Source organism: Neomonachus schauinslandi, chromosome 15 (assembly GCF_002201575.2).
Source record: "Neomonachus schauinslandi chromosome 15, ASM220157v2, whole genome shotgun sequence".
Classification (NCBI taxonomy): domain Eukaryota; kingdom Metazoa; phylum Chordata; class Mammalia; order Carnivora; family Phocidae; genus Neomonachus; species Neomonachus schauinslandi.
In genome coordinates, this window is record NC_058417.1 from 58,376,379 (window position 1) to 58,403,214 (window position 26,836).

General features: G+C 54.6%; 2 protein-coding genes across 7 annotated transcripts in view; both read right to left on the reverse strand.

Moving 5' to 3' along the window:
• SLC38A10 (solute carrier family 38 member 10) overlaps positions 1-26,195 on the reverse strand; it is a 41,470-nt gene extending 15,275 nt beyond the window's left edge. For 2 of the 5 annotated variants that reach the window (XM_021680917.2, XM_021680916.2), the window contains exons 1-10: positions 25,802-25,945; positions 22,251-22,368; positions 17,311-17,356; positions 16,468-16,561; positions 16,080-16,223; positions 14,383-14,507; positions 11,468-11,570; positions 10,435-10,617; positions 6,860-6,971; positions 5,755-5,861 (exon numbers count right to left, since the gene is read on the reverse strand). In XM_021680917.2, the coding sequence (XP_021536592.1) occupies positions 5,755-5,861; positions 6,860-6,971; positions 10,435-10,617; positions 11,468-11,570; positions 14,383-14,507; positions 16,080-16,223; positions 16,468-16,561; positions 17,311-17,356; positions 22,251-22,368; positions 25,802-25,900 (1,131 nt within the window). In that variant the 5' untranslated portion in view covers positions 25,901-25,945. Of the gene's footprint in view, positions 1-5,754; positions 5,862-6,859; positions 6,972-10,434; positions 10,618-11,467; positions 12,054-14,382; positions 14,508-16,079; positions 16,224-16,467; positions 16,562-17,310; positions 17,357-22,250; positions 22,369-25,801 lie in introns of those variants that run through there. The other 3 variants (XM_021680915.1, XM_021680918.2, XM_021680920.1) reach the window with 3 other exon arrangements.
• On the reverse strand, positions 9,660-10,148 carry LOC110572561 (transcription factor BTF3-like). Of its 2 annotated transcripts, XM_044921590.1 has the most exons (2): positions 9,764-10,148; positions 9,660-9,706 (listed from the first exon to the last, which is right to left on the reverse strand). In XM_044921590.1, the coding sequence occupies exons 1-2, from the start codon at positions 10,146-10,148 to the stop codon at positions 9,660-9,662; spliced, it is 432 nt and encodes a 143-aa protein (XP_044777525.1). The 2 variants fall into 2 exon arrangements, with proteins under 2 accessions (XP_044777525.1, XP_044777524.1); XM_044921589.1 differs by having other exon boundaries at positions 9,660-10,148.
• Positions 26,196-26,836: the final 641 nt, after the last annotated feature.

The window sequence follows — 26,836 nt, forward strand, 5'->3', positions numbered from 1 at the left end:
CACCAGGAGATGGCGAGCTGGCCCCGCACGCTGCGGGCCCCGCAGGCGTCCGGTGGCCTGGAGGCGCGGCTGCACCCCACACCCTGACTGCACGTAAGGCTGCTCAGTACACACCACGGATTCACCAGAGCGCACAGACGACACCTTCTAAATTAACCTACAGCTTCAAAGAATTCCGATGAGACCGAAAAAACAAAAAGCTGGACTTAGTTTCATGAGTCAGATTGGCTAATTCCAACATTCACATGGAAGACGAAAAGGTGAGCATATCCAGAAACGTCATCAATAGAAGTGAGGAGGAGGGATCAGAATTAAAATGTTTCCCAAGCCGAGCACCCGCTGGCTCAGTCAGGAAGCGCACAACTCTTGATCTCAGGGTCGTGAGTTCCCGCCCCACCCTGGATGTGGGGATTACTAAAAATAAACCAACAAACTTAAAAAGAAGTTGGATCCAAATTAAAATAAGAGAGTTTTCAGAGCAGCGCGCCACGGAGCGGGGGCCACTACCACAGCTACAGCGTGGCTGGTGGCGCAAGGGGGCGAGTCCCAAACTGGGCCCAAGTCTATGCAAGATCTGACACGTGGGAGTGGTGACCCTGCACAGCAGGGACAGCCCCAGCGAGCTGCCAGCTATGGAGTCTGCTTTGTTTCTTACCCCGAAATAAAACACAGATGATCAAAGATTTAAATGAAAAAACGAAGTCATGAAAGCACTGGAGCTGAAGAAAGAATGTTTAAAAATAATAGTGAAGAGGAAGGGCCCTTTTCTTTTTTTTTTTAAGATTTTTTATTTTATTGGGCGTCTGGGTGGCTCAGTCGGTTAAGCATCTGCCTTCGGCTCAGTTCATGATCCCAGGGTCCTGGGATCGAGCCCCGCATCGGGCTCCCTCTGTGGGGAGCCTGCTTCTCCCTCTCCTCCCCACTTGTGCTCTCTCTCTCACTATCTCTGTCTCTCTCAAATAAATAAAATCTGAAAGAAAAAAAAAGATTTTTTATTTTATTTATTTGTCAGAGAGAGAGAGAGCACAAGCAGGGGGAGTGGCAGGCAGAGGGAGAAACAGGCTCTGTGCTGAGCAAGGAGCCTGATGCGGGACTCGATCCCAGGACCCCGGGATCATGACCTGAGCCAAAGGCAGATGCTTAACAACTGAGCCACCCAGGTGCCCCAAGGAAGGGCCCCTCTAACAATGACTTTTTTCCCCCTAAAAGAGTCCGAGGGACTAAAACTCTGGGACTTGACAAACAGAAAAACATTTGGGCAGTGGGCTGGTTAATTTCCTCCTGCCATCAGGAGTTCCCAAAACTCACTAAAATTGCCCAACTGAAGACACTGGCAAACAACCTTGGCCACCCAGACTGCTGGTGAGACCTTGGAGGAAGGAGGTAAGCACAGAGGCCCCACAAGGTCAGGCTCCTCCCGATCTGTGGTGCTGAGCACCGGGCAAGAAAACGGCAGCCTGGAGCTTGCATGACACTCGGGCAGGTGCCAGGGGTCAGGGGTGAGGGGGTGATGGCTCTCCAGCAGCCAGAACTCGGGCAGCCACCATTCTCAGAGAAGGGCACCCACATTCTGAGTGTAATTCTCCCCTAAGGTACATGCCAGCTTATGCAGAGAGGCACACAGAGTAGCCGCCAAGCCAATCAAAGCTAAGCAGAGAATTTAGCAATGTGAGGGCAAGGGCGTTTAGCCAAGACCCTGAAAGGGCTGTGCCCTAGGAGTGAGGCAAACCAGGAACAGACTCCCCTTAACCAAACACAGGCCTTCTGCCCACCCTCTGTCTGCTGGAAGAGAGCATCATCCAGAACCTCTACCATTTCTCAAACACAATGGCCACAAACTACCAAGCACACCAGAAGACAGGACCAAGTGACAGAAAACCAAGAGGCTGCAAAGAATCAATATAAATAAATGTTGGCAATTTAAAACAATAATAACGACTCACAATGTTTTATACATAAAATTAAAATACATAGAAACAATAGCACCAAAGGCCAAAGGAGGGTAAACGAAGGCAAAATATCATGGGATACTTGCCTTGTCTGTGAAGTGGTAAAAACAATTTATAGTCAACTCTAATAAACCAAGGATCCATATTAAACTGCCTTATATAACCATTAGAACAGAAATGTGCAACTCCAGCTAACAGAGAAATAAAAAATGAATACTTAAAATGTTTGATTTATCCAAAAGTCAGCAAGAAAGAAACAAACAAAAAAGAACAGATGGGACAAGTAAAAAACAGAGTAAGACAGAAGCTTTAATCCCCCCAAAATCAGTAATTACATTCATTCTAAAGAGTCTTAAATACTCCTATTAACAAACTGTATAAAAACAAAACAAAACAAAACAAAAGCCAACCGTATGATGTTATCTAAGGCACACTGGAAATATAAAGGCATAGAAAGATCATAAAAGAAAAGACAAAAAACCGGTACTGTGTAAATATAAATCCAAAACAAAGCCAGGTTAGTCACACTATATCAGACAAGACCAACTTTAAGGACAGAAGCATTTCCAAAGATAAAAAGAGACATTTCACAGGGAAAAGGGTCAGTTTAACAAGACATAACCATCCTAAAACTGTATGCTCCTAATAACACAGCTTCAAGATAAAAAGCAAAGACTGACACACCTAAAAGGAGAAATAAACAAATCTACAATTACAGTGAACTTGTCATATCTTTCCCATAACTGATAAACAAGATTAAAAAAACAGCAAGAACACATAAAATCGCAGTTAGTAAACCTGATCTAACCATACACAGCCCACTGAGCATCCATCAGAGCAAACCATATGCTGGGCCACAAAGTAAGTCTCAAAAATGTCAAAGGACTGAAATTCAAATTCTTAAGTGTGTGTTCTCCAACCACAATGGGATCATGGTAGAAATCGGTACAAGAGATTACTAGGAAATCCCCCAAAGTCTGGACGTCTAAAGAAGCCATGGGCAGGGGCGCCTGAGTGGCTCAGTTGGTTAAGCGACTGCCTTCGGCTCAGGTCATGATCCTGGAGTCCCAGGATCGAGTCCCGCATCGGGCTCCCTGCTCAGGGTGGGGGAGTCTGCTTCTCCCTCTGACCCTTCCCCCTCTCATGCTATCTCATTCTCTCTCTCAAATAAATAAATAAAGTCTTTAAAAAAAAAAAGAAAGAAGCCATGGGCAAAAGAAGACATAAGGAAAATTGGGGAATGCTGTGACTTGAAGAGTAGGGTCAGTCCTTCAGTCCATGGTTTGGTACAACCCTGTCAAAATCCAACACAGCTGTGCGGGAGGAGGCTGGCAAGCAGACTTAGCTGCAAACGCTAAGGGCCAGTGACGGAAAGACCCTCTGGGAGAAGAATGAAGGTCGAGGGGGCCCATCGCCCACCATGAAGGCTCACTGTAAAGCCACAGCACTCGGGGGGTGCCTGGGTGGCTTAGTCGTTAAGCGTCTGCCTTCGGCTCAGGTCATGATCCCAGGGTCCTGGGATCAAGCCCCACATCGGGCTCCCTGCTCCGTGGGAAGCCTGCTTCTCCCTCTCCCACTCCCCCTGCTTGTGTTCCCTCTCTCGCTGTGTCTCTGTCAAAAAATAAATAAAATCTTTAAAAAAAAAAAAAAAAAAGCCACAGCACTTGGAGCAGGGCCACATGAGGACAAGGACAGACTGACAGACCAGCAACAGAGGTGTCCCCAGCACTCCCCCGGGGTACACAGGGCACTGATGACAGCAGCACCATCGCAGTGCCAGGGAAGGGGGGTTGCAATCAGCTAAGAGCCTTCACCCTACCTCCCCATCCATTCCTGATGGAGCACGAATCTGAATGTGGACAATAAAATAAATAGCTTCTAGAACATAACCGACAAGGCTATCTGGAGGACCTTAAAAATGGGCAGCACATAAAAAGTGCCCAGCCAAAAAGAAAGGTGACAAACTGAACTATGCTAAAATGAAGAACACCTGAGGCGCCTGGTGGCGCAGTCAGTTGGGCGTCCGACTCTTGGTTTCGGCTCAGGTCGTGATCTGAGGGTGGTGAGATCGAGCCCCAGGTCGGGCTCCAAGCTCAGTGCAGAGTCTGCTTGAGATTCTCACTCCCTCCCCCTCTACCCCTCCCCATGCGAGCACACGCTCGCATGCACGCTCTCTCTAAAATAAATAAATCTTAAAAAAATAAAATAAAAATAAATAAAATGAAGAACACCTGTTGGTGAAAAGGTATCATGAAGAACATGAAAAGGTAGCCAAGAGTGAAAGAAAACATTTTTGATCTGTATTTCTGAAAAAAGATTTAGATCTAGAATCTTTTAAAAACTTCCACAAATCATTAAGAAGACAACCCAGTAGGTAAAACGGGGCAAAACGTGAAAGACTTTCACAAAGAAAGGCGCTCACACGGCTGATAAGCACATGAAAAGGTGCTCAACATCATAATCATCTGGGAATTGCAAATTAAAACCCAAATGAAGCACCACTGCACACCCCTCGGAAGGGCAGCATGTGTGAGAGGGACAGCAGAGGATAAAGCAGCTAGAATTCTAACATGGTGCCGGAGGACCACTTTGGGAAAACTGGAAAAAGCTTGGCAAAATCTCCTAAAGCTGGACAGACATAACCCCAGGACCCAACAACGCTGCCTCGGTGAGTCACACACACGCGGACACACATCACAGATTAGTCGTGCGGACAGCCCCACTGTGTGCTCCGGGGGACGGCACAGTGTCCCACAGCAGCGAGAATGGGCAGGCTGCCCCACCCCACAGTGACATGGCCGACCTCAGACGTGACGCTCAAGTAAGGAGGACAGACACACACAAACACGTATTCTGAGACTCTGTTTACACCAACTCCAAGGACAAGCAAAATTATTCCCAAACGTTAGAAGACAGAGGAGCAGTAACCTTTGGAGGGGAAAGACTGTGAGACGCCCGGGGAAGCTTTGGGTGCTGGAATATTCTAAACCTGCCCTGGACGGTGGCTCCATGGCTGGGTTCACTTGGCAAACGGTCATCACGCTGTATGGAGAATTAGGTGCTTTGCTGCATGCTTGCTCTACGGCACTCCTGAAACCATTACCGAAACATCCCAAAAAGAAAAAGCTCAGTCTAAGTCCATAAAAGGTGAGCAAAACACATGGACAGTTCACAGAAAAAGAAATGCAGTAGCTCATGAACACACGGAAAGATCTTGACGTCCCTGCAGGCTGCTGAGGGAAAGAGGCCTGGGCTCGCCTGCGAAGTGACAGCGTTGACCTCTGCATGGGCCGTGGGTCAGAGCCACGCCGGTTACACACGCTCACTCTCTTGGACACACGGATTCCTTTCCCAGAAAGCTTCCTACAGACACGTTCCCAAATACACCCCAACACTCATGTACACAGAGGATCATCACAGTTTCTCCGTGACAGCAGAGCACGGCAGAGGGGACCCCACCAGACCGTCCCCCTGTGAGACGGTGGGGGACGGGGACGGGGGAGGGGCACGGAGCATGCCGCACACGCACCCACGGATAATCCAGCCACCGTACAGACACATATTTGGGGAAAAGCGGTTCAGTCTTCGACGCTCAGATGAAGTAAGCTGGTGCCATACGCACACGCACACACACACGCACACGCACAGCCCCGGGCCCCTGGGAACCTCCGTACATACAGTGGTAGCGGTGTGGCCTAGCCCTGCGTCTCCCAGACCTTCAGAACCAAGTACCTTTTGTACTAAGAAACTCTCCTCTGAGAACAGGACCCCAGACCAGTCCTGGGCGGGGATGAGCAGCACTCACCTGGGAGGAAAGGGTGTTCTTGTGGATTTTCTTATAGATCAGAGCCGGGCAGATGAAGCAGATGAGACTTCCCATCGTCGCTCCCGTGAGGCCCAGGATCGTCTCCACTGGGAACGAGAAGCAACAGGAGGGGGTGAGCGCCAGGGGCTCCGGCAAGGACCCAAATGAAGGCTTTCAGCAAGCACAGGCGGGCAAGCCAGCCCTGCCGCTAGGCCTATGTACGCACGCCTCCAGAACACCAGCAGGAGTGGGGGCACAGCCTTCTGAAGAGTATCCTGTCTGATACCACAGACAGAGAACAGTGTGGGATCAGCAGCCCCGTGAGAACCAGAGGCCGCACCTTTCCAGCCAGGAGTCTCAGGCAAGCTCCATACTCCCTGCACCTCAGTTTCCTGGCCAGTGAAATGGAGGCAACGTGGCTCTCCCCCTTGACGGTGTGAGCCTCGGTGAGGCAGGAGGGGCCCAGCACCGAGCGAGGCCTACAGCACCGCACTGGCTCCCCACAGAGCGTCTGGCATCCAGTGGGGGCTTCTCAGATGGCTCATCTTAAATCACCACCCTCTCCACCACGCTCGGCAAGTGACAGAGCAGGACGGGTCCCAGGACATGTGTGCGCGCCTGGCTGGTTAGCTGGGCGAGCACACGTAGGCTCCACTCAGTATCTGATGACGTAAGCTCCGTGTGTCTGGGAGGAAGCATGTGACAACAGGAATCTCGCTCAGGCCCTTCCCCTCCCTTGGTGATGCATCATCAAACTCAGCAGTCAACAAACAGTATCACCACTGATTTCACCCATCAGACTGGCACCCCACCCGGGGGTCAACCCGGGAGTCACCTGCTCAGCTTTCCACACACTTGTGGCTCCCTGAGGCCGCTACACTGTCCCATGCCTTTCTGGGGTGGGGGGGGGAGATTCGAAGAGAGTCTCTAGATTTTTTTTTAGGAGACTAGAGAGGGTGACGTGAGACTCTGAGTGTCTTGGCTGAACACGGAGACTCCAGGCAGTGACAGCCCCAGGGTCCCTCCACGTCACAGCAAGGATGGAGGACAGGGGAGAGGACAGACCCGGCAGGAAACCAGTCCCCAGAGCAGCCCTCCCACTTACCGTTGGGGATCATGATTCCACCCACCATGGTTCCAAACACGACTGAGAGGGTGAGCGCTTTAAACCGCAGAGGGGGCATGTAGCCTCCAGCAGCAAAGGTCCCATCTTTTTGCTGGGTGAAAGAAAACAAAAAGGTTTTGAAATGACTGATTTCCTCTCCGCTCTCCAGCAAGGATGCCCCTAAAGGGCCCTGCCAGTGCCCCAGGTGGGTGTGCATGGGAGTCCGGCAGGTGACTCCAGACACAGTATGACTTGGCTGAGCAGCGTTCATGTGAAGCCGTAACCCAACCCAGCAAAACGCTGGGAAAGGGTTGCTCCTCGCATCAGGCACAGAACGTAAATTTTACAACTTTGTTTTGAAATGTAAGCAGCAAGTCCTTCCATTTTCCATCAAAGCAATGCATGAGAGAGATTAAAAACAGGACCACCAGAAGCCAAACCCAGCTCCACAGAGCCAGGCTGATGGTCTCCGAGTGTAGCAGAAGCCCCCAGGGGCACACACTCCCACACACGCCCATGTGCCATCAGTCCTCACTTCCAGGTGCTCCAGAGAAGAAGGAAAGAGGATACGACATGGCATAACCAAACCCAAAGTTGCTCCTCCTCCAAGGCCCATGCACCAGAAGCATCTTCCGGTCGGGTAGCAGGAGTGAAGCTTCCCGAACAGTGTGCTGGGCACACAGGAAGGGCTAACTGCGGGGCCTATCCCTGGGAGAACACCACTCCAGGGGAGCCTCAGAACCTTCCGTAACTAGAATCTCAAATCACCCCATTTCCACAATAGACCTTTACGCAGGTGGCTTTCTTAGGATGGACTGAGGGGGCTGCAGCCCAAATTTTTGATTGACCTTAGAATGATAACTTGCACCAGGTCCGGCAAGGAGGGGCGTTAGGGCTACCCCTTTTGACCCAAGGACTCCTGACTAGAAATCTACCCAATACTCCAAGAGGAGAGGGAGAAGGGGGAGCTCTACGTGTGAAGGCCAGGAGAGAGCTATCCGTGAGAGGTCAAGCGTGAAGGACCCACAACAAGCAGAGCATCCCACAAAAGCTGGAAGAGCAGGAGCACAGAGGTGCCACGGGTTTCCATGGAGACACCCAGTGAAGACAGGAGAACCCTCACTGAAAGGACTCTAAAGAGGCGCAGAAACGCCACGTCACCCGTGGGAGGATGGAGGGACGTAGGTGAATTTTCTTTCCTGATTTAACATAGCCTCTAATGCCACTGTGGATGTTGTTTCTTAAATGATAAAAATGTATTATATATGGCAACACAAATGCTGTCCATACACAAAGTGTGCATCGGCATCAAAGCGGGAAAGACAGAAGCCCACGGCTCCCAGTGCAGAGGCGGGCCAGGGAGCTGCCCCCGCCGCTGCCCCCAAGGGACAAAGTGCTAAATCAGGCCACGTCTGGCGCCCAGGGGCTTGCCCAGCCAACGGGGTGGGGGATGAGGGGTCAAACTGGAGGGGGAAGGACGGCCGGTCCTTCAGGGCTCGGCCTCCGCCATCAGGTTCTATCTCTGGTGGCAAATCAGCAGGAAGCCACTTTGAGCACATGCCAACCACATGGACAGTGAGCCTAGTTCTAGCTGTTCTGAAGGCCCAGGTGCCCAGCTTCCCCAGTCTGGCTGGACTCACTGTCTCCTGGAGTTCTGAGACCCCCAGGCGCCCCCTGCCACCCACCCTGTGGCCTAAATGTTCAATGTGCGTGGCCGCCAGGAGTGCTGGCTGACAGGGCAGACCATGCTCACGGACCTCCAGCCAGAGATGCAAGACTCCACCACGGAGAAAAGTGGGCAGGTCTGTCTGTGGGCTCCCAAGATAGGCACGGGTTCACCCATCTTGGGGCACGAGCCATTACACAAGGACCTTTTGTTTTTAACTTGGCAAAAGTGAGAGAGCCAAGAGAAACCTTTAGTTCCAACCCATACCCTTGAAAACTTCTCATTAAGGACTAAGCAGGGCCATGACCGCACACGTGAAAGTGAACGGAACTCAGCCTCTCATGGTGTCTCTGGTCAAACTCTTAAAATGTCCAGTTACACAAACATAAAAAGCAAAGCGCACTGACCCCCGAGCTCATCTGCTGACCTGGCTGTGGTCAGCGCCTGCCTAGGAAGCCGGCTCTTCTGCGTTCCCAGTCACTCCTCACCCCTGCTCCATCTCTGATTCCGGGGTGACAGTCAGGGGCCGGGGAGTCAGGGGACAGGGGGCTGACCTGCTCGGACACTGGGCACGGCTTCACACCTCCTGTGTAGACAGACCCCTGTGTGTTCTGGCACCGTCTCTTCTCCAAAGTTGGTTTTTATTTTTTTATTATTTTTTTTTTCCTAGGCAAAGAACTTTATTAACCTTGTTTCAAACTTTATTCCCAGGCTTCTTCAGCTTAACTAGCTACAAAGAATGAATTGTGTATAAGCAAAAACTGAAAAGAGCTGCAGTGTCCAAGGGGCATGGGCTTAAAAATATTAGAGATCTAGGGTGCCTGGGTGGCTCAGTTGGTTAAGCGACTGACTGCCTTTGGCTCAGGTCATGATCCTGGAGTCCCGGGATCGAGTCCCGCATCGGGCTCCTTGCTCGGCGGGGAGTCTGCTTCTCCCTCTGACCCTCCCCCCTCTCATGTGCTCTCTGTCTCTCATTCTCTCTCTCAAATAAATAAATAAATCTTTAAAAAAAAAAATATTAGAGATCTAGATTTTATCAGATCCACGAACAAAATTTTAAAAAGCAGTCATAATATAAAATAGCAGCTCCCAGTAACTTCTTCAAGTTTTATGTTCTTCAGAAGTTGACTCAATTCAGTTTGCTTCATTCTTGGAAGCTTCATCAAAATTCTCCACAAGATCTGGAACTTCATCATCATCATCCTCTCCAGTAGCAAGTGGTGCTTCTCCATCCACAGATTGTTTGGGCAGAGCTTCAGCCAGTCTTCTTAAACTAGTCAGACTGTCTGCACCAAGTTGGTTTAAGATACTGGGTAGCATTTCTGTCAGCTGCTTTGTCTCAGCATGGCCTATAATGGTGAAAGTGTTCGCTGCCAGTGAGGCCTGAACTTTGGGGTTGTTAAAGTGGATCACTGTTCCTTGGTTTGTGAACATATTCACTTCTTCAGTACCAGAGATACTGTTTACCCCTAACTTCTTTAAGGAGAACTGAAGTTTTTTATCATCTGCTGTAGCCGTTCTATGAACCACCTTCTTCTTTCGGTGAGCAGTTCCTTTCCTACCAATGCGCACTTGTGCTTTCAGTTTGGTGAGTTTCTCCTGGTTCATGATAGTTTCTTTCATCTTGTTGGAGCGGAAATGGGACCGCGCGGGGGAATCGGGTTGGCGCTCAGGGGGTCTCGGGTGGACCAGCTGAGATTAGGAGCCCAAAGTTGGTTTTTAAAAAAAATCCCTATTAAAAGATTTCACTTTAACTGAAGCTTTTCCATTTTTAACTAGGAAAAGCTCCCCCTGCCACAGCCCAGAAAACTAAAGAACCAGCACAAGGCAACAGAAGAGGACATAATTAAGATCAGCAAAGTAACATTTTCCTAGTGAAGTGTCGCCTGAAGGGCCTTAAGAATCTTACCTGCTGCTCGAAAAGCAGCGTGTTCAAGGCCTGTCGACACGGCAGGATCATCATGGGGAAGCCCACGGCCACGGACATCATGAAGCCCACGCGCATCATCTCCGTCACCAGGTTGGAGGGAAAGTGCATCAGCACGTTGCCTGCGGTGGCCTCGGTGAAGCTCACATAGCCAAAGCAGCCGACCTGCGGCAGGGCGACAGCGGGGGGCACACGGTCCCGGAGACAGCCCACAGGCCACCCCACGAGCAGCTTCAGCAAGACCATGCCACCCGCGGGACTGCTGGCCCGTAAAGCGCACGCCCACAGCCGGAAGGCTCCGCCGTCAGGGAGGGTCCAATACACTTTCCGTGCAGACACAACAGGCACCAGGGCAGTGAGCTACCGCGTGGAAAGGAAGTCTCAGGATGCCCCGCGAGCCCCACGAGCCCCGCGGAGCGGCCGATCTTCCTGTGGGGCAACCTCCAAACCCAGGGACCATGGGGAAAACCGTGCTCACGATGGACGGCCCCACCACAGGGACAACAAAGTGCGTGGACCACCTGTAGAAACTAACAAGAACGCAGATGCCATGGAGCTCGGGGAAACAAGCTAGAATCTCAGCGTACTGCACATTTTACTTGCAGTGTAGAAAAACAGAACAAATGGGAACATGAGAACCGGAAGAAAAATCCACCAAAATGTTAACTGTAACTGCACCGTGGGCCAGAATCGAAGATTATTTTCTTCCTCCACTATTTTATACTCCCCCGTTTCTGTAAACAGACGTGCCCCTTTCCACAGCAGATGACCAGAGGTCTCGGAGAAGAAGTCAGAAGAGACTCCCAGCCAGTGTGATGTGGGAGCAGTCCGTGCTGAGGTGCCCGCAGGGCCCCAGGATGGGAGCGATACGGAGGGGCAGGTCTGCCCCGTGGCCACCAGTCCCGGGATGGGAAAGGAGCAATGGGCAAGCCTGCAGCGGGGCCGAGAGCCGCGGCCGAGAGCAGAGCCCGTTCCTGACGCAGGAGGGGAGGGGGCGGTGTGAAAGGGCGCCTACCGTGACGTAGAAGGCAGTGACCACGTTGAGGGAGCAGGCGAATATGGAGCTCATGGTTTTCACCGACGGCTCATCCAGGCTGTCGTAGGTGGGCAGAACCTGGCTGTATAGAACAAGAGACTTCGCCAAGCAGATGCCAGAGAAAGACATGCCCTCTGCCCGCCCTCATTCCCAGGTCCCCAGTCCCCGGCCGAGTCTCCAGCACCTTCCTTCCAACACACCCGCCGCCACGGTACTCAGGGCCACGGCCGGGGTTTGGATGGCAGAGTGCAGCCGGAGCACCCCCCTACCGGAGCACCCCCCTAACAAGCTCTCTGTAAACATTTCAGAAGTGCCACCGAATGAAAGGCCATTTGTCCCGCAGAAGCAGGAGCAGGACCACTGCCCTGAAGCAGCACGTGTCTACAGGGGAGGCAGGAAGCGGTTCCGAGCATCGCCGTCAAAAGAACAGAAAGTTAAACAAACGTAAGCAGGGCCAGGCCACCTGCCCTCGCCTCAGTGCTGCCGATCGGAGCCCAGAGGGACAGAGAGCCGCTTCTGTCCCACGCACGGCCCAGGGCCAGCAGCGCAGTGCTGGTGGACGGGACACGGCCACCGGGCTCTCTGCAAACAGCAGACAGTCCCTGAGGGGAGCAGGTGGGGAGGGCCGGGGGGGGGGGGGGGGGAGGGCTGTGTGCAGACCCGGGAAGGGAAGCTACACTCGGGGGTGCCCGGACAGAGAGGCAGCCACTCTCCCTCCCGTGTGCTGTGGCGTCCCAGCGGCTGAGAGAGCGGGAGCCATGGCCAGCGGTCACGCATGCCGGACGCCGCTGGCAGGGGGGCGTCAGGATGCAGAAACTCGTTGCCAATAAATGGACAAGCATAACAGTGAGTGGAGCCAAGCCCCAAAACCACCTTCGAGAAAGTGAAAGGAGACGTCACTGAAAAGCAAACAGGAACTGATGGGAACTGCTTCCCAGCTCAGGCCCCCTGTCCTGTTGGGGCACCCACGGAGGGCAGGGGTCGCCCCGGATAACTGCCCTCCCCTCGGCCTGGCTGGAGGGCGCCAGGCAGCACCTGCCCATGCAGCCCAAGCCGGTGGCAGAGGGCCTGGAGGGGAAATGGCACCAACATCTCAATGCCGAGCAGCTCCGTGGGCTGGGACAGGGTCCACGCCAGTGAGTGCCAACTTGGGGGAGCAGATTCAGACCCCCGGACGGGGACTTCCCTATCCCTGGCCCCCAGCACAAGCTGCAGGTGCTGTGGGGAGGGGTTGTGCCCAGTGCGGGGGCATGAACAAGTGCAGAAAGCCCAAGGCGGTGGCCCCCCTCTAATCCCGCCTGTGCCCCAGGAACCTGCTGCTGGGAGCCACAGACGTCCACGACGACCCACCTCGGCACTCCACAGAGCGTTCCCAGACCGCCCACCTTGCCAAGCAGCCTCCACGACTCATTTTACCCGAGTCAGATGGAGCCTTCCGTGTGCAGCCCCAATGCACAAACCCGGGCCTTGGTGTGGACCAGGCTCCTCCGTGCTCAGCATTCTCCGGGCTGCCTCTCCAGGCCACAGGGCCTAGTGGTTCTGCACCACCAAGTACTCATTTACTAGGAAGTAAGATCAGAAAGGGCCAGACAGCAAAAGCAAAGCAGAAGTTTGGCCCATCCCTACAGAAAGGACACCAGTCACGCAGCCAGGGCCTGGCGGTCTGACAGTCACCAGGCAAGCCCGTCTTTCACGCACTCTGGGGCAGAGACACAGTGGGAGGGGAGAGCTGTCTCTGCCCTTGTCAAATGCAAATGTTTTTAAGGGTGGGGAGGTCAGCAAACGGGTCACCCCAAGCTCCGCGGACCGCCTTGCCAGCCGCTCACTGGGGAGAATGTGGGCGTTATCCATAGGGCCGACGCTCTCTTCGAGCAGAAGAACAAGCTGTGGGCTCACAGCCCTTCCGGAACCTATCATTTGACCTAAGAACCAAACCCAACAGAGGTGGGCTGGCTACTCCGTGGTCACCACCACAAAGCCCAACCACAGGTTTATTTTTTAAAAAGCAAACTCACAGACAAAAAGGACAACTGGTAACAAGGTAAGAGAATGTAACTTCTGTCACCAATTATAATGGGGACATTAAACAGCAAGAGTAGAGTGTGTTCTGGTGGAAACCGAGCTGCCAAAAGAGACAGTAAGTGGGAAATGACGACTTGGATCTTGCATGTGGGTGTAAACACAGCAGCACGAGCAAATTTTATCTGCCACATTAGTTTACGATTGGCACAATACGTGCCCACTGGAGCTACAGGGGGGCCGGCTCTGCCAGCCCCCCTGTGCACTGATGGTCTTTTCCTGTCCATGCCGGATTTACGCCTCTCTTTTGAGCAGGTTACCGTTCCGACCGGGCATGAATCACTGGCTCTTGTCATTCGGTGGTGAAGGTAATGCTGCTGGAATTATGGAAATAGGCTGCTCTGCATTCACAGAGCTCCGCGTGCCAGAGAGAAAACACACTCGCGCACGCGCACACCCCTCTGAAGGCACCCCGGCGGCAGTCGGAAGTCAATGTTTGTGCGATTTCCTTTTAAATATTCTCACACGAACAGCTCGACTCTGGCAAAATGCTTGGGACTGTGTGAATCAGATGGTTTGGGGCTGTTCTGTGTTGCCCACAGCCAACTCTTCTGGGGGGAGGGGGCGAACTGGGCACTGTCCCCAGTACTGCCGGCAGCACGTCTCGGGAATAAAGTCGGGTTCTCTCTCGGTAAAAATACACACAGCTCTCTCCCTCAACTTGGAGCGGGGACAAGTCACAATAGAACGAGACATTGCGTTGGTGGCCCGCATCACCAATTACAGAGAACACACAACGCCCATCTCCCTGCATGGACCCCCGCCCCCGGGGACCCTCCCGCGCCTCGGGCCCCTGGGGAGCAGACCGTACTTACGACTGGCAGGCGAAGGACATGCCAAAGATGGGGATGCAGCGGAAGACGCCCTCCCAGCGCACGTAGCTGATCCGCTGCAGCCACTGCCCACCGAACAGGCCGTGCTTGAGGGAGGAGAGCACGATCTGCATGAGGACGAGGAAGCTGAGCTCAGTACAGGTCAGCACACGAGGCAGACTCGGGACCCCAGGCCCGGCCGGGCGGGCTACCGACGCTGCCGGGCCCGTGCTACCCGCAGCTTGGCCGCATGCTCCCCTGTAGCAAGACCTGGTGCCGCCGGCTGGGGGTCACGCACCCCCAGTTTGCTGCCCTGTGCTGTGCCGCGAGCTGGGCCCACGCAGCCAGCAGGAGTTCCTGCTGCAGGGCCTTCCTGGCACTCGAGGCAGCCGCCCATGCCCTGAACGCATACAGCAGACGGGGCACAGTGAGGCCCGCCCGCCATGCCCACCTCAGTTGCCTCAGGTGACGGGACGGTCCCCACAACTTGGCAGGCCCTTCCCAGGCCCGTCTGGACACTTTCTTCTTTTTTTTTTAAGTAGGCTCTGCGCCCACCGTGGGGCTCGAACTCAAGACCCTGAGATCAAGAGCTGCACACTCCACCGACTAAGGCAGCCAGGGCCCCCCCACACCCCACACACACACTTTAAAAGACAAACCCCCAAGGGTGCCTGGGTGGCTCAGTTGGTTAAGCGACTGCCTTCGGCTCAGGTCAAGATCCTGGAGTCCCGGGATCGAGTCCCGCATCGGGCTCCCTGCTCGGCGGGGTGTCTGCTTCTCCCTCTGACCCTCTTCCCTCTCGTGCTCTCTGTCTCTCATTCTCTCTCTCAAATAAATAAATAAAATCTTTAAAAAAATAAAAATAAAAATAAAAAAATAGGGGCGCCTGGGTGGCTCAGTCATTAAGCGTCTGCCTTCGGCTCAGGTCATGATCCCAGGGTCCTGGGATCGAGTCCCACATCGGGCTACCTTCTCTGCAGGAAGCCTGCTTCTCCCTCTTCCACTCCCCCTGCTTGTGTTCCTGCTCTCGCTATATCTCTCTCTGTCAAATAAATAAATAAAATCTTTAAAAAAAAAAAAAAAAAAAAAAAAAAAAAAAAATAAAAATAAAAAAATAAAAAATAAAAGACAAACCCCCAGAGGACAGGGCTGTCTGGAGAGTACTGTAACCATCACTGGGCAGCCCTCACAACTGGGGGATGCTGGGAATGGCCACCCAGTGCTCAGCTGTCTAAGGAAAAGCTACGGCAAAGATTTTCACTGCGTTCACTCAGGAGCGAGCAGGTCTGACCCTCGCTATGAACAGGCAGACCCTGGGCTCAGGCCCCATAGGCTCCCACTCAGAGGCCTCCAGGCGCTCAGTAGGAAATGAGCGTTCTGAGCATGTGTCCCATACCGGCCCCCCAGAACTGGCTGGCTATGAATGTTCATCTAGAAAACAACTTGAGCCCTTGTGACCAAATGCTGGAGCCATGACTCCTGATCACAAACTACACATGAAATGTCTTTCCGTAAAACAAGGAGCATCTACACTTCGTTTCCTGGGGAATCGGCCGCGCCCCCTGCCCTGGCGCCCTTGCTGCCCTGATGGCCCAGGTCCAGGCAGCCCACGTGCCCCACCAGGGCTCACAAGGATGACTCTAACATCTCCCCGGCTTTCAAGCACCTTCCCGTCACCCCTAGGAACCCCCGGCACTCACCACAAACATGAACACGGTGTAGAACATGAGGGCCATAGCGCTGAAGGACTGGATGGAGGCCATCATGTTCCTCTGCAGGCTGAGCGGGAGCACGATGCACAGGGACACCGTGAAGAGCAGGAACACACGGAAGGTACCGATCACCTGGGGGGAGCCGAGCATGCTGGGCAGGCATCACCCCAGTGGATCCCCAGAGTTTCCAACCCGCAGGCTTGGAACTAACCCCACAGCATCCAGAAGCTTCTTCTAACCGACCTCAGGTGGCTGGTCTCACCCCGCCCCCCGGTCCCCACGGGGCTGAGATGCAGCCCTGCAGGAGCGTCACAGGAAGCTGCCCCAGGAGCAACCGCAAACACGCCAATGCACCGGGTCCCGAGCATGTTCTCACCTGAAACCCAAAGAGCCGAGCAAAGAAGTTGGACCCCAAGTCACCAATCACAACGTAGAAGGCCATGCAGGTCCCCAGCATCAGCCCGATCATGCTGCAGAGAACGAGGTCGGGTTGAAAGGGCCCCATCCTAGCAGGAGTCCACCATCTCACCCCCTCACCGCGACCCGTCCCCACCGACACAGCTGGCTCGTGACCGCCTGAGCCGGCCCGGTGAGATGCGCTGCCCCGAGAACTCGGGCCTGCCAGCCTGAGCTATGCCTGGGGCACTTCGCTCTTTTACGCGGAACGAACCTGAATGACTAAGCTTTTCTCTGCACAAGAGACTGTGCGCGATCTTTCCGGGGCTACCAAACTGCACCGTGATGCTACACAAGTTAAAAGAACGATCAACTGCTTTCAGGGGGCTGCTCTTCTGCATTCACGATTCCCTAATTTACAAGCCTAAAAGTGCAATTTCCCAGCAACTTTTTCATCCCATAAAACTCTACTCCAAAGGGAGAAAGACAGGACATTTCCAGTTTCATGCTGCCTCAAGGTGACCGTGGCGGGGGCTGGGGGCACACGGGTTTCGGGAGCAGTGCTGAGCTCCCCGAGGTCCCCATTTTCACATCTTCCTTAGTAAGACTTAAGTGGGACTTTTGCCCTCGACACGAATCATTTTAAGGGTAACAATAAATTGAACTTTCAACTATTTAGTAAGTGACACTCAAGAAAAGTACCACCTTGTAAAGCAGTCCACATCCGAGATGTGTGGCTCAGTGTGAAATGGCCCTCAGGCTTCTCCTCAGGGCAGGAGAAGAAGGACTGAGGGGGTGAGGCCGGCGAAGCGCCACCACGTACCTGGTCTCCACCAGCATCTTCCCCACCTTTCCGTAGGCGTGCAGCGCTAGTGCAGAAAAAGAGAACTGGCAGTCAGTCCGACAGCATGAAAAGCACACCAGCAAAGACACCACCGAGGGAAGCGGGGAAGGCCTATTTGACAAAAACCTGCTGGTCTGGCATTTCAAGGGTGTAAGGAGAGCATTTTAAGATTCTGGTCCCATGCTTTTTTCAGGTCTACCATCAACAAATGGAAACCACAGAAAATCGAACAAAAAGGAAAGAAAGCCACAGGCAGTTGATTTTTCTTCATTAAAAACAACAAAGGAGACCTGTCCCCGTGAAGTGGCAGTCTCCCACGTGCAGCCATGGAGGAGGCGCACCCCGCGACCAATGCTGCGTGCACCCGGGCCGGGGGAGGGCGCGGACAGTTCCACGTTTCCATGGCCCGCGCCAAAGCGACTTGGCTAAGGGCTTTAGGTTCACCCTCTGTGATTCCAGAGGAAAACTTAGAGAATCCTTTCTAGTGGGGCACTTTGGGGGGTGAGGGGACAAGAGGTCTCAGGCCTGCCCCCCTCAAGGTAGACAACAGTGTGTCCTACAGTGGAAAGGAGCTGTCTGTCCTTCCTTCCTGACAGCAGAACTGCTCTGAGCAGAGGAGAGATTAAGAGCTGGCCTGACAAGGCTCCTCCCAGGACCTAACCGTGGCCCCAGGAACCCTGCATGCCCCCACCCTCTAGGGAAGTTCGCATCTCCCAGGAGCGACCAGAAAGGGGTGCGTGTGACAGCAGAGCCCAGCTTCCCGTTCCGAGGAGACTTGGAGAGCAGGAAACATGCAGCCAGTTGGTGTGATGAGTCCAAACAACACTCGTCACTTCTCAGTGACTTAGGAAGAGGTACAGCGTTGCCAAATGCAAGGGAGCTTGGCACATCACACAGAGGACAGAGGCCATGAACGGGCAGAAGGCGGGTGACCAGCAAAGGCCCCTGCCTTGAGGGTCATGCCGGCCTCCCTGCCTTTCTGACTCCCTGCCACAGACTCAAGGCCAAGCTGAGACCTTCACAAACTAAGGACTCCAGTCAGCAGGCAGCAGCCCAAGGCCTGCTGTCACCCAAAGGAGGCGCTCTGAGGCTCCCAAGGACAGCCGCTGGGCAGCATGCCTCTAGACCGGACACATAACTCAGTGCCCCACAGAGGTGGCCCCGCTCCTCGCTGTCCCTTCTGTGAGGAAGCTGAATAGCTACGGCGTATCCCAAATGCTCGGAGCAACTGCCAGCAAAAATTCCAGAACACACCTGCATCCCGGACAGCGAGGCAATGGACGGTACTCCAGCTAGCCAGGGGACCAAGGTGGGAGGGGGCACTCTTCACCCAGACACCCAGAACGACATCCCAACGGGGCTGTCCCGGTTTCTGGCCTCCCCACTCACCCCATTCTTTACCTGGGCTCCCCCACCCCCCACTTCAAGTGCAGATCCCTCAGCAACCTCCAACCCCGAGTCTCAAACAGAAATGCCCAGCAGCACCCTGCCCTTAGCCTCCCACCTGGCACGGCACTGGAAGGGTGGAGGGCGCCCGGGACTGTCCCTCAGGGGGAGGAACCACAGCGACAGACCAGCCCCAACAGGCCGGCAGGTGTCTGCAAAAGGGCTTCAAGGGGTTCTGAGCAAGCATGCCGCTCTCTGGGACAGGCACTCTGCGGCCAACAGGCTGGGCCGCATGGGGACAAGGGGTAGGCGTGGCCTCATACCAGTCTGACTGGTGCTCTTGTGCAGAGCGAGGACAGGCACGAGGAAGGCTCTCCCTGTCCCTCCCTGGGAGGCCAGGCAGCAGCTTCTCCTCCTGGGGATCACTGCCTAGCTTGTGGCTCCAAGGCTGCTGTGCACACAGGGCTGACTCTTAGACCACCTGGCTCAGTGCGAGACCCCGGCCCCACTCCCGCTCCCTCCACCAGCTATCCAAAGCCTCCTCCTGACCGACGCCCAGCATCAGCAGGGCAGAGAAGGTGGTACGCACACCAAACCGTGCTGTTCAAGATAGGAGGGTGACCTCAACTCCCGCCGTCCCCAGAGCCAGGCCTTGGACTGCATTTGATTCCCCAGTGCCACATGCACAGAGGACAATAAAACATTTGCTGGATAAATGAGGGTGTAGAGACCCCCAGGCATCAGAAAGGTTGGCTTTACAGCCCTCACGCCCAAGCCACATATCCACACATGTGGGTCACACATCCGAAGACAAGCAGGGAGTAAACTGGCTGGACAGGCCCCACCCCAGGCCCAAGAGTGGGCAGCAGGCTGACCAGGACCCCAGGACCACAGATACAGTGCCAGAAGCATCTAGTCCTCACAACTGAGAGCTCAGAGGCCACACTCAGCACGGTGGGGTCCGGGCCTCGGGATGGCCCCGGGGGACTGAGACCACTGGGGGAGGCTGCCTGGCTGGCATGCCTATCTTCTGAAAATAAGGTTACGAAAGTCTACACGAGGGCGCCTGGGTGGCTCCGTCGGTGAAGCGTCTGCCTTTGGCTCAGGTCATAATCTCAGGGTCCTGGGATGGAGCCCTGCATCGGGCTCCCTGCTCGGCATGGAGTCTGCCTCTCCCTCTGCCGCTCCCCTGCTAGTGACCTCTCTCACTCTCTTTCTCAAATAAATAAATAAAATCTTAAAAAAAAAAAAAAAAAAAGTCTACACAAAGCAGGATACACAGGGCGAGGGAGTGGCAGGTAAGAAGTGGATGAAATTCACCAACGTGGCCCAAGAGCAGCCACCAGACCACCACAAAAACACAGAAGCTCCGTCCACAGACACGGCACTGGCACCGTGATTCGGGCCTCGCAGAGCTCACCCTGCAGCAGACGCCCGCGCGCCGCTCTCAACGGAGGGGGCGGCATGGGGAGGGCGGCACGGGGAGGGCTGCCAGGGGCTCTCCAAACTCAGAAACCGCCGCAAAGTCTCACTCACGTCTGGGGGTGGCAGACCCCCTCCGCGAACCCACCCCCCACACCCCACCCCTGTCGTGGAGCCCGCTTGGGTGAGCTGCGTCTGCCGGTCCAGCCCCTGCTCCGTCACCAGGTCTGCCCGAAGGCCATCTGGCCACGTCCCTGCCCCCAACGCTGCCCGATGGCCACGGACCCTGCAGACGATGCATGTTGGGGCCCGGGGCTCTGCCAACGAAGGCTGTCTGTCCCGGACCCCAGGGCACCGGGAGGCGGCGGGGCCTCCTCTCAGGCCACCCTCTCCAGCTGTGGTGCAAGCTCTCATGGGGTTTCTCGCCCAGGAGAAGGCAGAGGATGAGGAGAAAGACCCCTTCAGTAAGTCTGCCCAGGAGCAGGAGGGCCGCTGACCCACAGGGTCCAAGGGAAATCTCCACTCTTCCTGTCTAGGACTCCTTTCGAAGCGGTGGGGTCTCTCTGTTTCTGAGGCTGGACCCAGGGCAGCTGATGCTGCAGACGGGGCCACAGGGTCTGTGGGAGCTCACACAAATGAGCCATCTTGTTTGGGACCAAAAGCACAACTGAAGACCACTGGTGGTTTGGGATCTTTTTTGCTTCTAGCAGCTGGGCTACAGTCACCGCAAGCAGCTAAAGGCAGGAGCCCCAGGCAGCCCCGTACAAGGGTGTCCACCATCTGCCTTCCTTGCAGTCTCTCACATCCAGCCAAACCAGTTTGCCTTCTCAGGGACTTTCTAAGAATCCTCAGACAGACCGCTGTCAAAAGCCACCAGCCTCTGTGGTCTAGGGTCACCTGTCCTCTGTCAGAGCACAGCCAAGCACTTTGTGGGATGTCTGCTACGGGAACCCCGCCGTATGTTGACCCTCGGCGGGGGAGGAAAAGATCACCCCGAAGGCCACAGCCCTGCAGGCGGAGGAAGGGGCGCCGTGGAGCACATTTCATCCTGAGCTGCATGAGGTCATCTCGGCATGGCCTGTTTACCTGTAACTGTCACTGCCTCAAGTGACTCCAGCAACAGCGAGAGCCTGACAGCACCATTCTCATCGGGAAGGAGAGAAGGAGGCACTCCTTCAGCTCTGAGGTCAGAACAGATGCTAGGATCTCGGTGCCAATGCAAAGCAGACGAACTGGAAGGGAACCAGAGGTGGCGCTGCCAAAAGCCCACGCGTGGACCTTGCAGATGTTTTTATTTTGCTTGGCCCCTTGGAATCTGCACACAACTTCCTCTCCTCCGTGAGAGGGAGAGCAGACCTGGCACCCCGGCCATGCACTGGCCGGAGGTGGGGGGGGGGGTGGCTTTCATCAGTAGCCCAGGGATTCTCCCCAGCTCCTGAGAGCCCCCAGGCCAAATCTCACCAGCACAGAATGCAGAGCACAGCAGCCTGAGGGTGTGGGAAGTCAGGGCCCTGCCCTCAGAGCCAAGTGCCCCAGGGACCGGTCCAAACCAAAAGGAAGCAGAAAGCACAGCCTCCTCGCCCTTGGCCCAAATCAAAGGAAGAAAGATCTAAAGGAAATGAAATTACAACCCAGAGCATCAGGAAACAGCAGCGCTAGAGACAGGGGACTGAATCCCGGCCACCGGCCCGGGCCCAACGGCCGTCTCCCCTCCACAGCATTCAAAGTGGGGAAGCGCCGCAGCCCCCTGGCAGGCAGCTCCGAAGGAAGGCTCCGGGGGCTCAGGAGCAAGTGCACAGGGGTCTGAGGGCCACTGGTCCCGCCTGAATTTGGAAGGGGTGCTCTCCACTGGTATTTGCATAAACGGGAAACAGGAGAATAAGTGTCACCTCCTCAGTGAAGCACGGGTCTCCAGGAAGGGTTTTTAAAAACGGCATTAAATTTTAAAATAAGGAAGAAAACCTGCTGTTCAAGAAACTCTTTAAGCATAAAGTGGAAGGAAAGTAAATAAATACAGGAGCAAGGCCCCAGCGCCCAGATCTCGAACGCCGCACTTCCCAAGAAAGGGCTTGGGGATGCCCAGCCACCACGCCGAGCGCCGACGTCCTCACCCAGGCCTGCGTAGGTTCTCCGTTTGCTCAGGCTGGCCGATTTCACCAGGAACATGCACGACTGGTGTGTCATCCAAGAGCAGAAAACCAACAGCAGAGCCCCCAGGACAATGCCACACTGGAGGGTTGGAAGAAAAAGAGACAAAATAAAATGAGCCGGTATTGTTGCCTCACACGCACGGCTCCTGAGCACCCTCTCCACCTCCCCTGACTCTTGCGGGTGCCAGGCCCCGGCTCTGCCTCACTTCCCTGCCTATGGGTGACAATTCCCAGCACTGAAAGGGACCAATTCCCGGCATGTGGTAGCCACATGCTTTGTGACCCTGAAAGAGTGCCAGGGACGCTGCTTCCTTTGTGGCCCCTCCAAGTCTTAACAAACAGCTGGGCACTGCCAACAACTGGCCTCCCCAGCTCTCTGTGTGCACCCCCCAATATATCCCCTTCTAGCCACTGGGATCAACAGCTATGAGTGGTGAACACATTCTGGCGGGAAGAGATTAAAAATGACATTTACAGGGGCGCCTGGGTGGCTCAGTCATTAAGCATCTGCCTTCGGCTCAGGTCATGATCCCAGTGTCCTGGGATCGAGCCCCGCATCAGGCTCCCTGCTCAGAAGGAAGCCTGCTTCCCCCTCTCCCACTCCCCCTGCTTGTGTTGCCTCTCTCGCTGTATCTCTGTCAAATAAATAAATAAAATCTTTAAAAAAAAAAAAAAGACATTTACACCTTTCTTATGAGTTAAATAGACACTATCTGACCCAGCAATTGCACTCCTCGCTATTCACCTGGAAGAAACGGACACGTGTTCACGCAGACACTTGTCTGCCGGTGTTTATAGTGAGTTTATCTGTGATCTAAAAGCTGAAGAAACACAGTTTCACGGCAGGGACTAGGAAGTCTCGGGGAGAGTCTAAAGGGCTAGAGCATTTTTAAAAATAAGTACAGGGTCTTGGGACTGGGTTTTGAGATTGCGGTGAGAGCAGCGAAAAAACCGAACATTGGTGCCCCCATGGGGCAAGACCAATAGAGAACTCCCTTGACTGTGTGTTTTTAATCCAGCTGTCTTTCTTCTCTGGCTTCCAGGTATCCCGTGCCAGGTAAGGTACCTGGGTCCCTGTCACAAATCAGGAGCTTGCAGAGAGAGCCCTCCTTTTGTACAAGTACCTGAATGCTGCAATCAGCAGACTTCTATAAAATTTTATGTTCATTTCTAACGTCAATGGTGCCTCGGTTCCTAGAGGCTGCCGTCAGCCTGGGACTTTTGTAAGAATTCTTGGAGGACTCACTTAGATGTCATTTCCTTCTTGCTCCCTCTACCTCTGTGTAATCTAAGTGTATTAAACATATTTGCAGGCAAAAAAAAATAAAAGCCGAAGAAACAAGTGTCCTCTACTGGAGGTGTGTGCAATCCAGCTGCTCTGCTCCAAGAAACACCCCAGAGAAAGCCACACTCAGCATCAGAGCCTGTGCGCAGGTGTTCGCAGAGCTCAGGGAGGAAACGCCGTGAATGCCTAGGAAAGGCAGAGCAATAAACCGCAGGACAGCCACAGACGGGAACACTAGGTAGCCAGGAGAAGGCACCTAAGAGTAGGCTTCTACTTATGCAAAGTGACAACCCAGTACCACTGATCTATGGTGCTAGAGGTGGGACGGTGGGCCCGGCAGCAGGGACGAGGGGGTGCTGGCTGCGCTCTATTCCTTAATTTGGGAGCTAGTTCCATGTGTTTGTTCACTTTTTGAAAATTTGCCGTGAATACACCCAAAAGGACACTTCTCTGTATGCATGTTATACTTCAGTGAAATGTTAATTTTTTGAAAAGTACCCAAGTTACTAAAATCAAACAAGCACAAAAAAACTCAAAACCAAAATTTTTTTTAAATGACGTGGCTGTCCAACACTAACAACACACATCCTCAAATTGCCCCCTGGCCTCCCTCAGTGCTCCAGCCAAGGGCTTCCTAGGGAGAAGATGCTGCGTCCAGATGAGAGGCTGCCCCCGCTCTGCTAGGCCCTCAGGACAGGGGGGACCCCTTGCGGTTCTGTGCTTGCACGCGGGCCTCCACCACTAAGTGTGAGCTCTTCCTGGGTGTGTTAGTCTGGCAGGGGCCTTGTGCCCACCACTCGGCAGACACAAATCTGTGCACAGCTGAATCACCTGGGTCCAAAATCGTACTTCCCAGGAGTCCCACCAGAACCCTGCTGCGTGGCACTTTACAGACACAAGAGGACGGTGGCAGCCTTGGACCTACAGAGGCCCAACCACACACATGCCCCAGGAGGCAGTTCTGGGCCAGGCAAGTCGCAGTGCACCCTGGGACACGTAGTCCTTCCAGAAATGCCTGCGAGTGGCCATGCACGCTGGGATTCACAGAGCTAAGTCACAGATGCTGCCCCCGGGGCTCTAGAGCAGCCAGAGTCCCTGTCCTCCTGCCCACACGTTTGCCAGGACAGCTATCAATAACCCATATGGGAAGCTGGAAGCAATTCAGGCTGGTAGGCTCAAGGTGGAGGATTAATAAACTCCAGATTTAAAAAAAAATTTTTTTGTGCTATTTTTATCCCAAAGATGCTAAGTATGAAAAGGCAAAGTGTTTGTTAATCTAAAATTAAACTACGGGTGCCCACTTTCAGTTTCAAAATGCTCATTTTATTTCCATATTTCTCCCTATTTGGTTTCATCCCCTAAGGCTGGTCCTTGTGACCTGCAGCCACCTGCCCAGCCCCACCTGCTCCTCCCTTGGCTGGCACCCCTCCTCCCCCACAAGCAGCCCTCTCTAGTGCGAAGGGGGAGCAGCAACTCCAGCCCTGGCACACGTGAGGCCCAGGAGTTCATTTTTAGGAAAGAAGCTGCCCAATTTGATAATCTCACCAACCTCCCTTTTGTAAATCACCAAATACCCATTTATTTGCAGATTAAACAGAAGCCAAATGGGTCCACACTGCACAAAGGATGGCTTTTTTCCATGTGGCCTTTAATGTTGGCACGACACCCATTTTTAAAATACATTTTAGATTTTTTTCAGCCGAGGTAACATTTACATATGGTGAAACCCACAATCTGGCAAATTGAGGGATCACCTCGGAACCAACACCCCAACCTAGTCCCAAGGCCCTCAGGGCTGGACCCGTGTACTCGGAAAGCAAGTACAGTCGGGTCAGAGTTTTTAAAAATAGTAGCAAAGAGGGGGCGCCTGGCCGGCTCAGTCCGGTGAAGTCGACCCCAGATGTCAGGGTCGTGAGGTCGAGCCCCACGTTGGGCCTAAAGATTACTTAAAATTAAAAAACAAAAAAAAACCATGATAAAGAGAAAGAACACGGAACCCTGCGGTCACTTTCCACTTCCGAACCTCGATCTGGAATCACTAACTGTGCGAACCCTCAGGCCAAGGCCGACAGGTGCCGCCGGCTCCCACACCGCGGGCTTCTCACGGGCAGAATCCTGTCTGATTGCGGCCGCAGACCCCGCCCAGCCGCCTCCCCCAGCCCTGGTGCCTCCCGGCCCGGTGAGCGCCCGGGCCGGCCAGCGGCGACCCCTGTGCCGCTGGACTCACCTGTTTGAAGCAGAAGGGCATGGTGAGCACACTGACCCCTACTATGCTGTTCACTATGTTCGTGATCAGCCCCCAGTTGGAGGCGGCGGCCGCGGTCATAGCGCGGGGTCTAGGGGCCGGGAGCCCCGGTCCGAGGCTCTGCGACCACGGAGGATGCGAGACCCTGAGAGGGACGGGCGACTGCCTGGAGGAGGCGGCCTCGCGGGAAGGCGGCAGGGACGGTCAACCTCCAGACCCCGCCAGGCCCTGCGGCTGCCTCATGGCATCGCCCCCCACTCGCTGTCCCTGGCCGCCTCCGTGTCCCCGCGCCCAGAGGCGGAAAAGCAGCCGGGTACCAGCCGGGGACACCTCAGCGGATCCTCACGACCGCTTCTGAGCGCACACTTCCGCCTTCCGCAGGCTTCTCTGCCCGGAAGTGACGGCACGGGGGCGGGGCTCCTCGGGCGCGCACCAATGAGAGGCGGGCCTGGAAGGGCAGGCGGGGGTGGTGCGGGGCTGGCTAGGGGAAGGATGCGGCGTGACCCGGCGGGGCGGACCTCGGCGGATCGCAAACCAATGGGAAACGGGTGCGGGCTTCCGGGGGCGGGGACTGAGCCGGGGCGGGGCTGTGGGCGGGGCCTGCCGGGCTAAGGTGTTCGGCACCTGTCCCGAGCTTCAGGCTGGTTTTCCCGCGGATCTGGTCTCTTGAGCCTCGCTTTGCAGGGGCTGGAGGACAAGGTCAGTGGCGGTCAGGAGAGAAAGGGCAGTGCGGCGCCTTTCGTAGGAGAGAGGGTTTGAAGGGTTCACTTTCAGCGATTACACTCTGGGACGGATGTGCGGGCGTGCTCGGTACCAGGGGGCCGGGACCGGGGCTTGCTTAATTGTTGGAGCTGCACGCTTACCCTGTTTGGAGGAGTTAGCACCCACGTTTTACGAAGAGAGGATCTAACATTCCAACATTAAAGGAGCAAAGGAAGTGCTGTGAGAGGACAGGAGGGGTAGAGACCAAAAGGACCAGAGAAATCTAGAAGGGCTTCAAGAAGGAGGTGGCTTCTA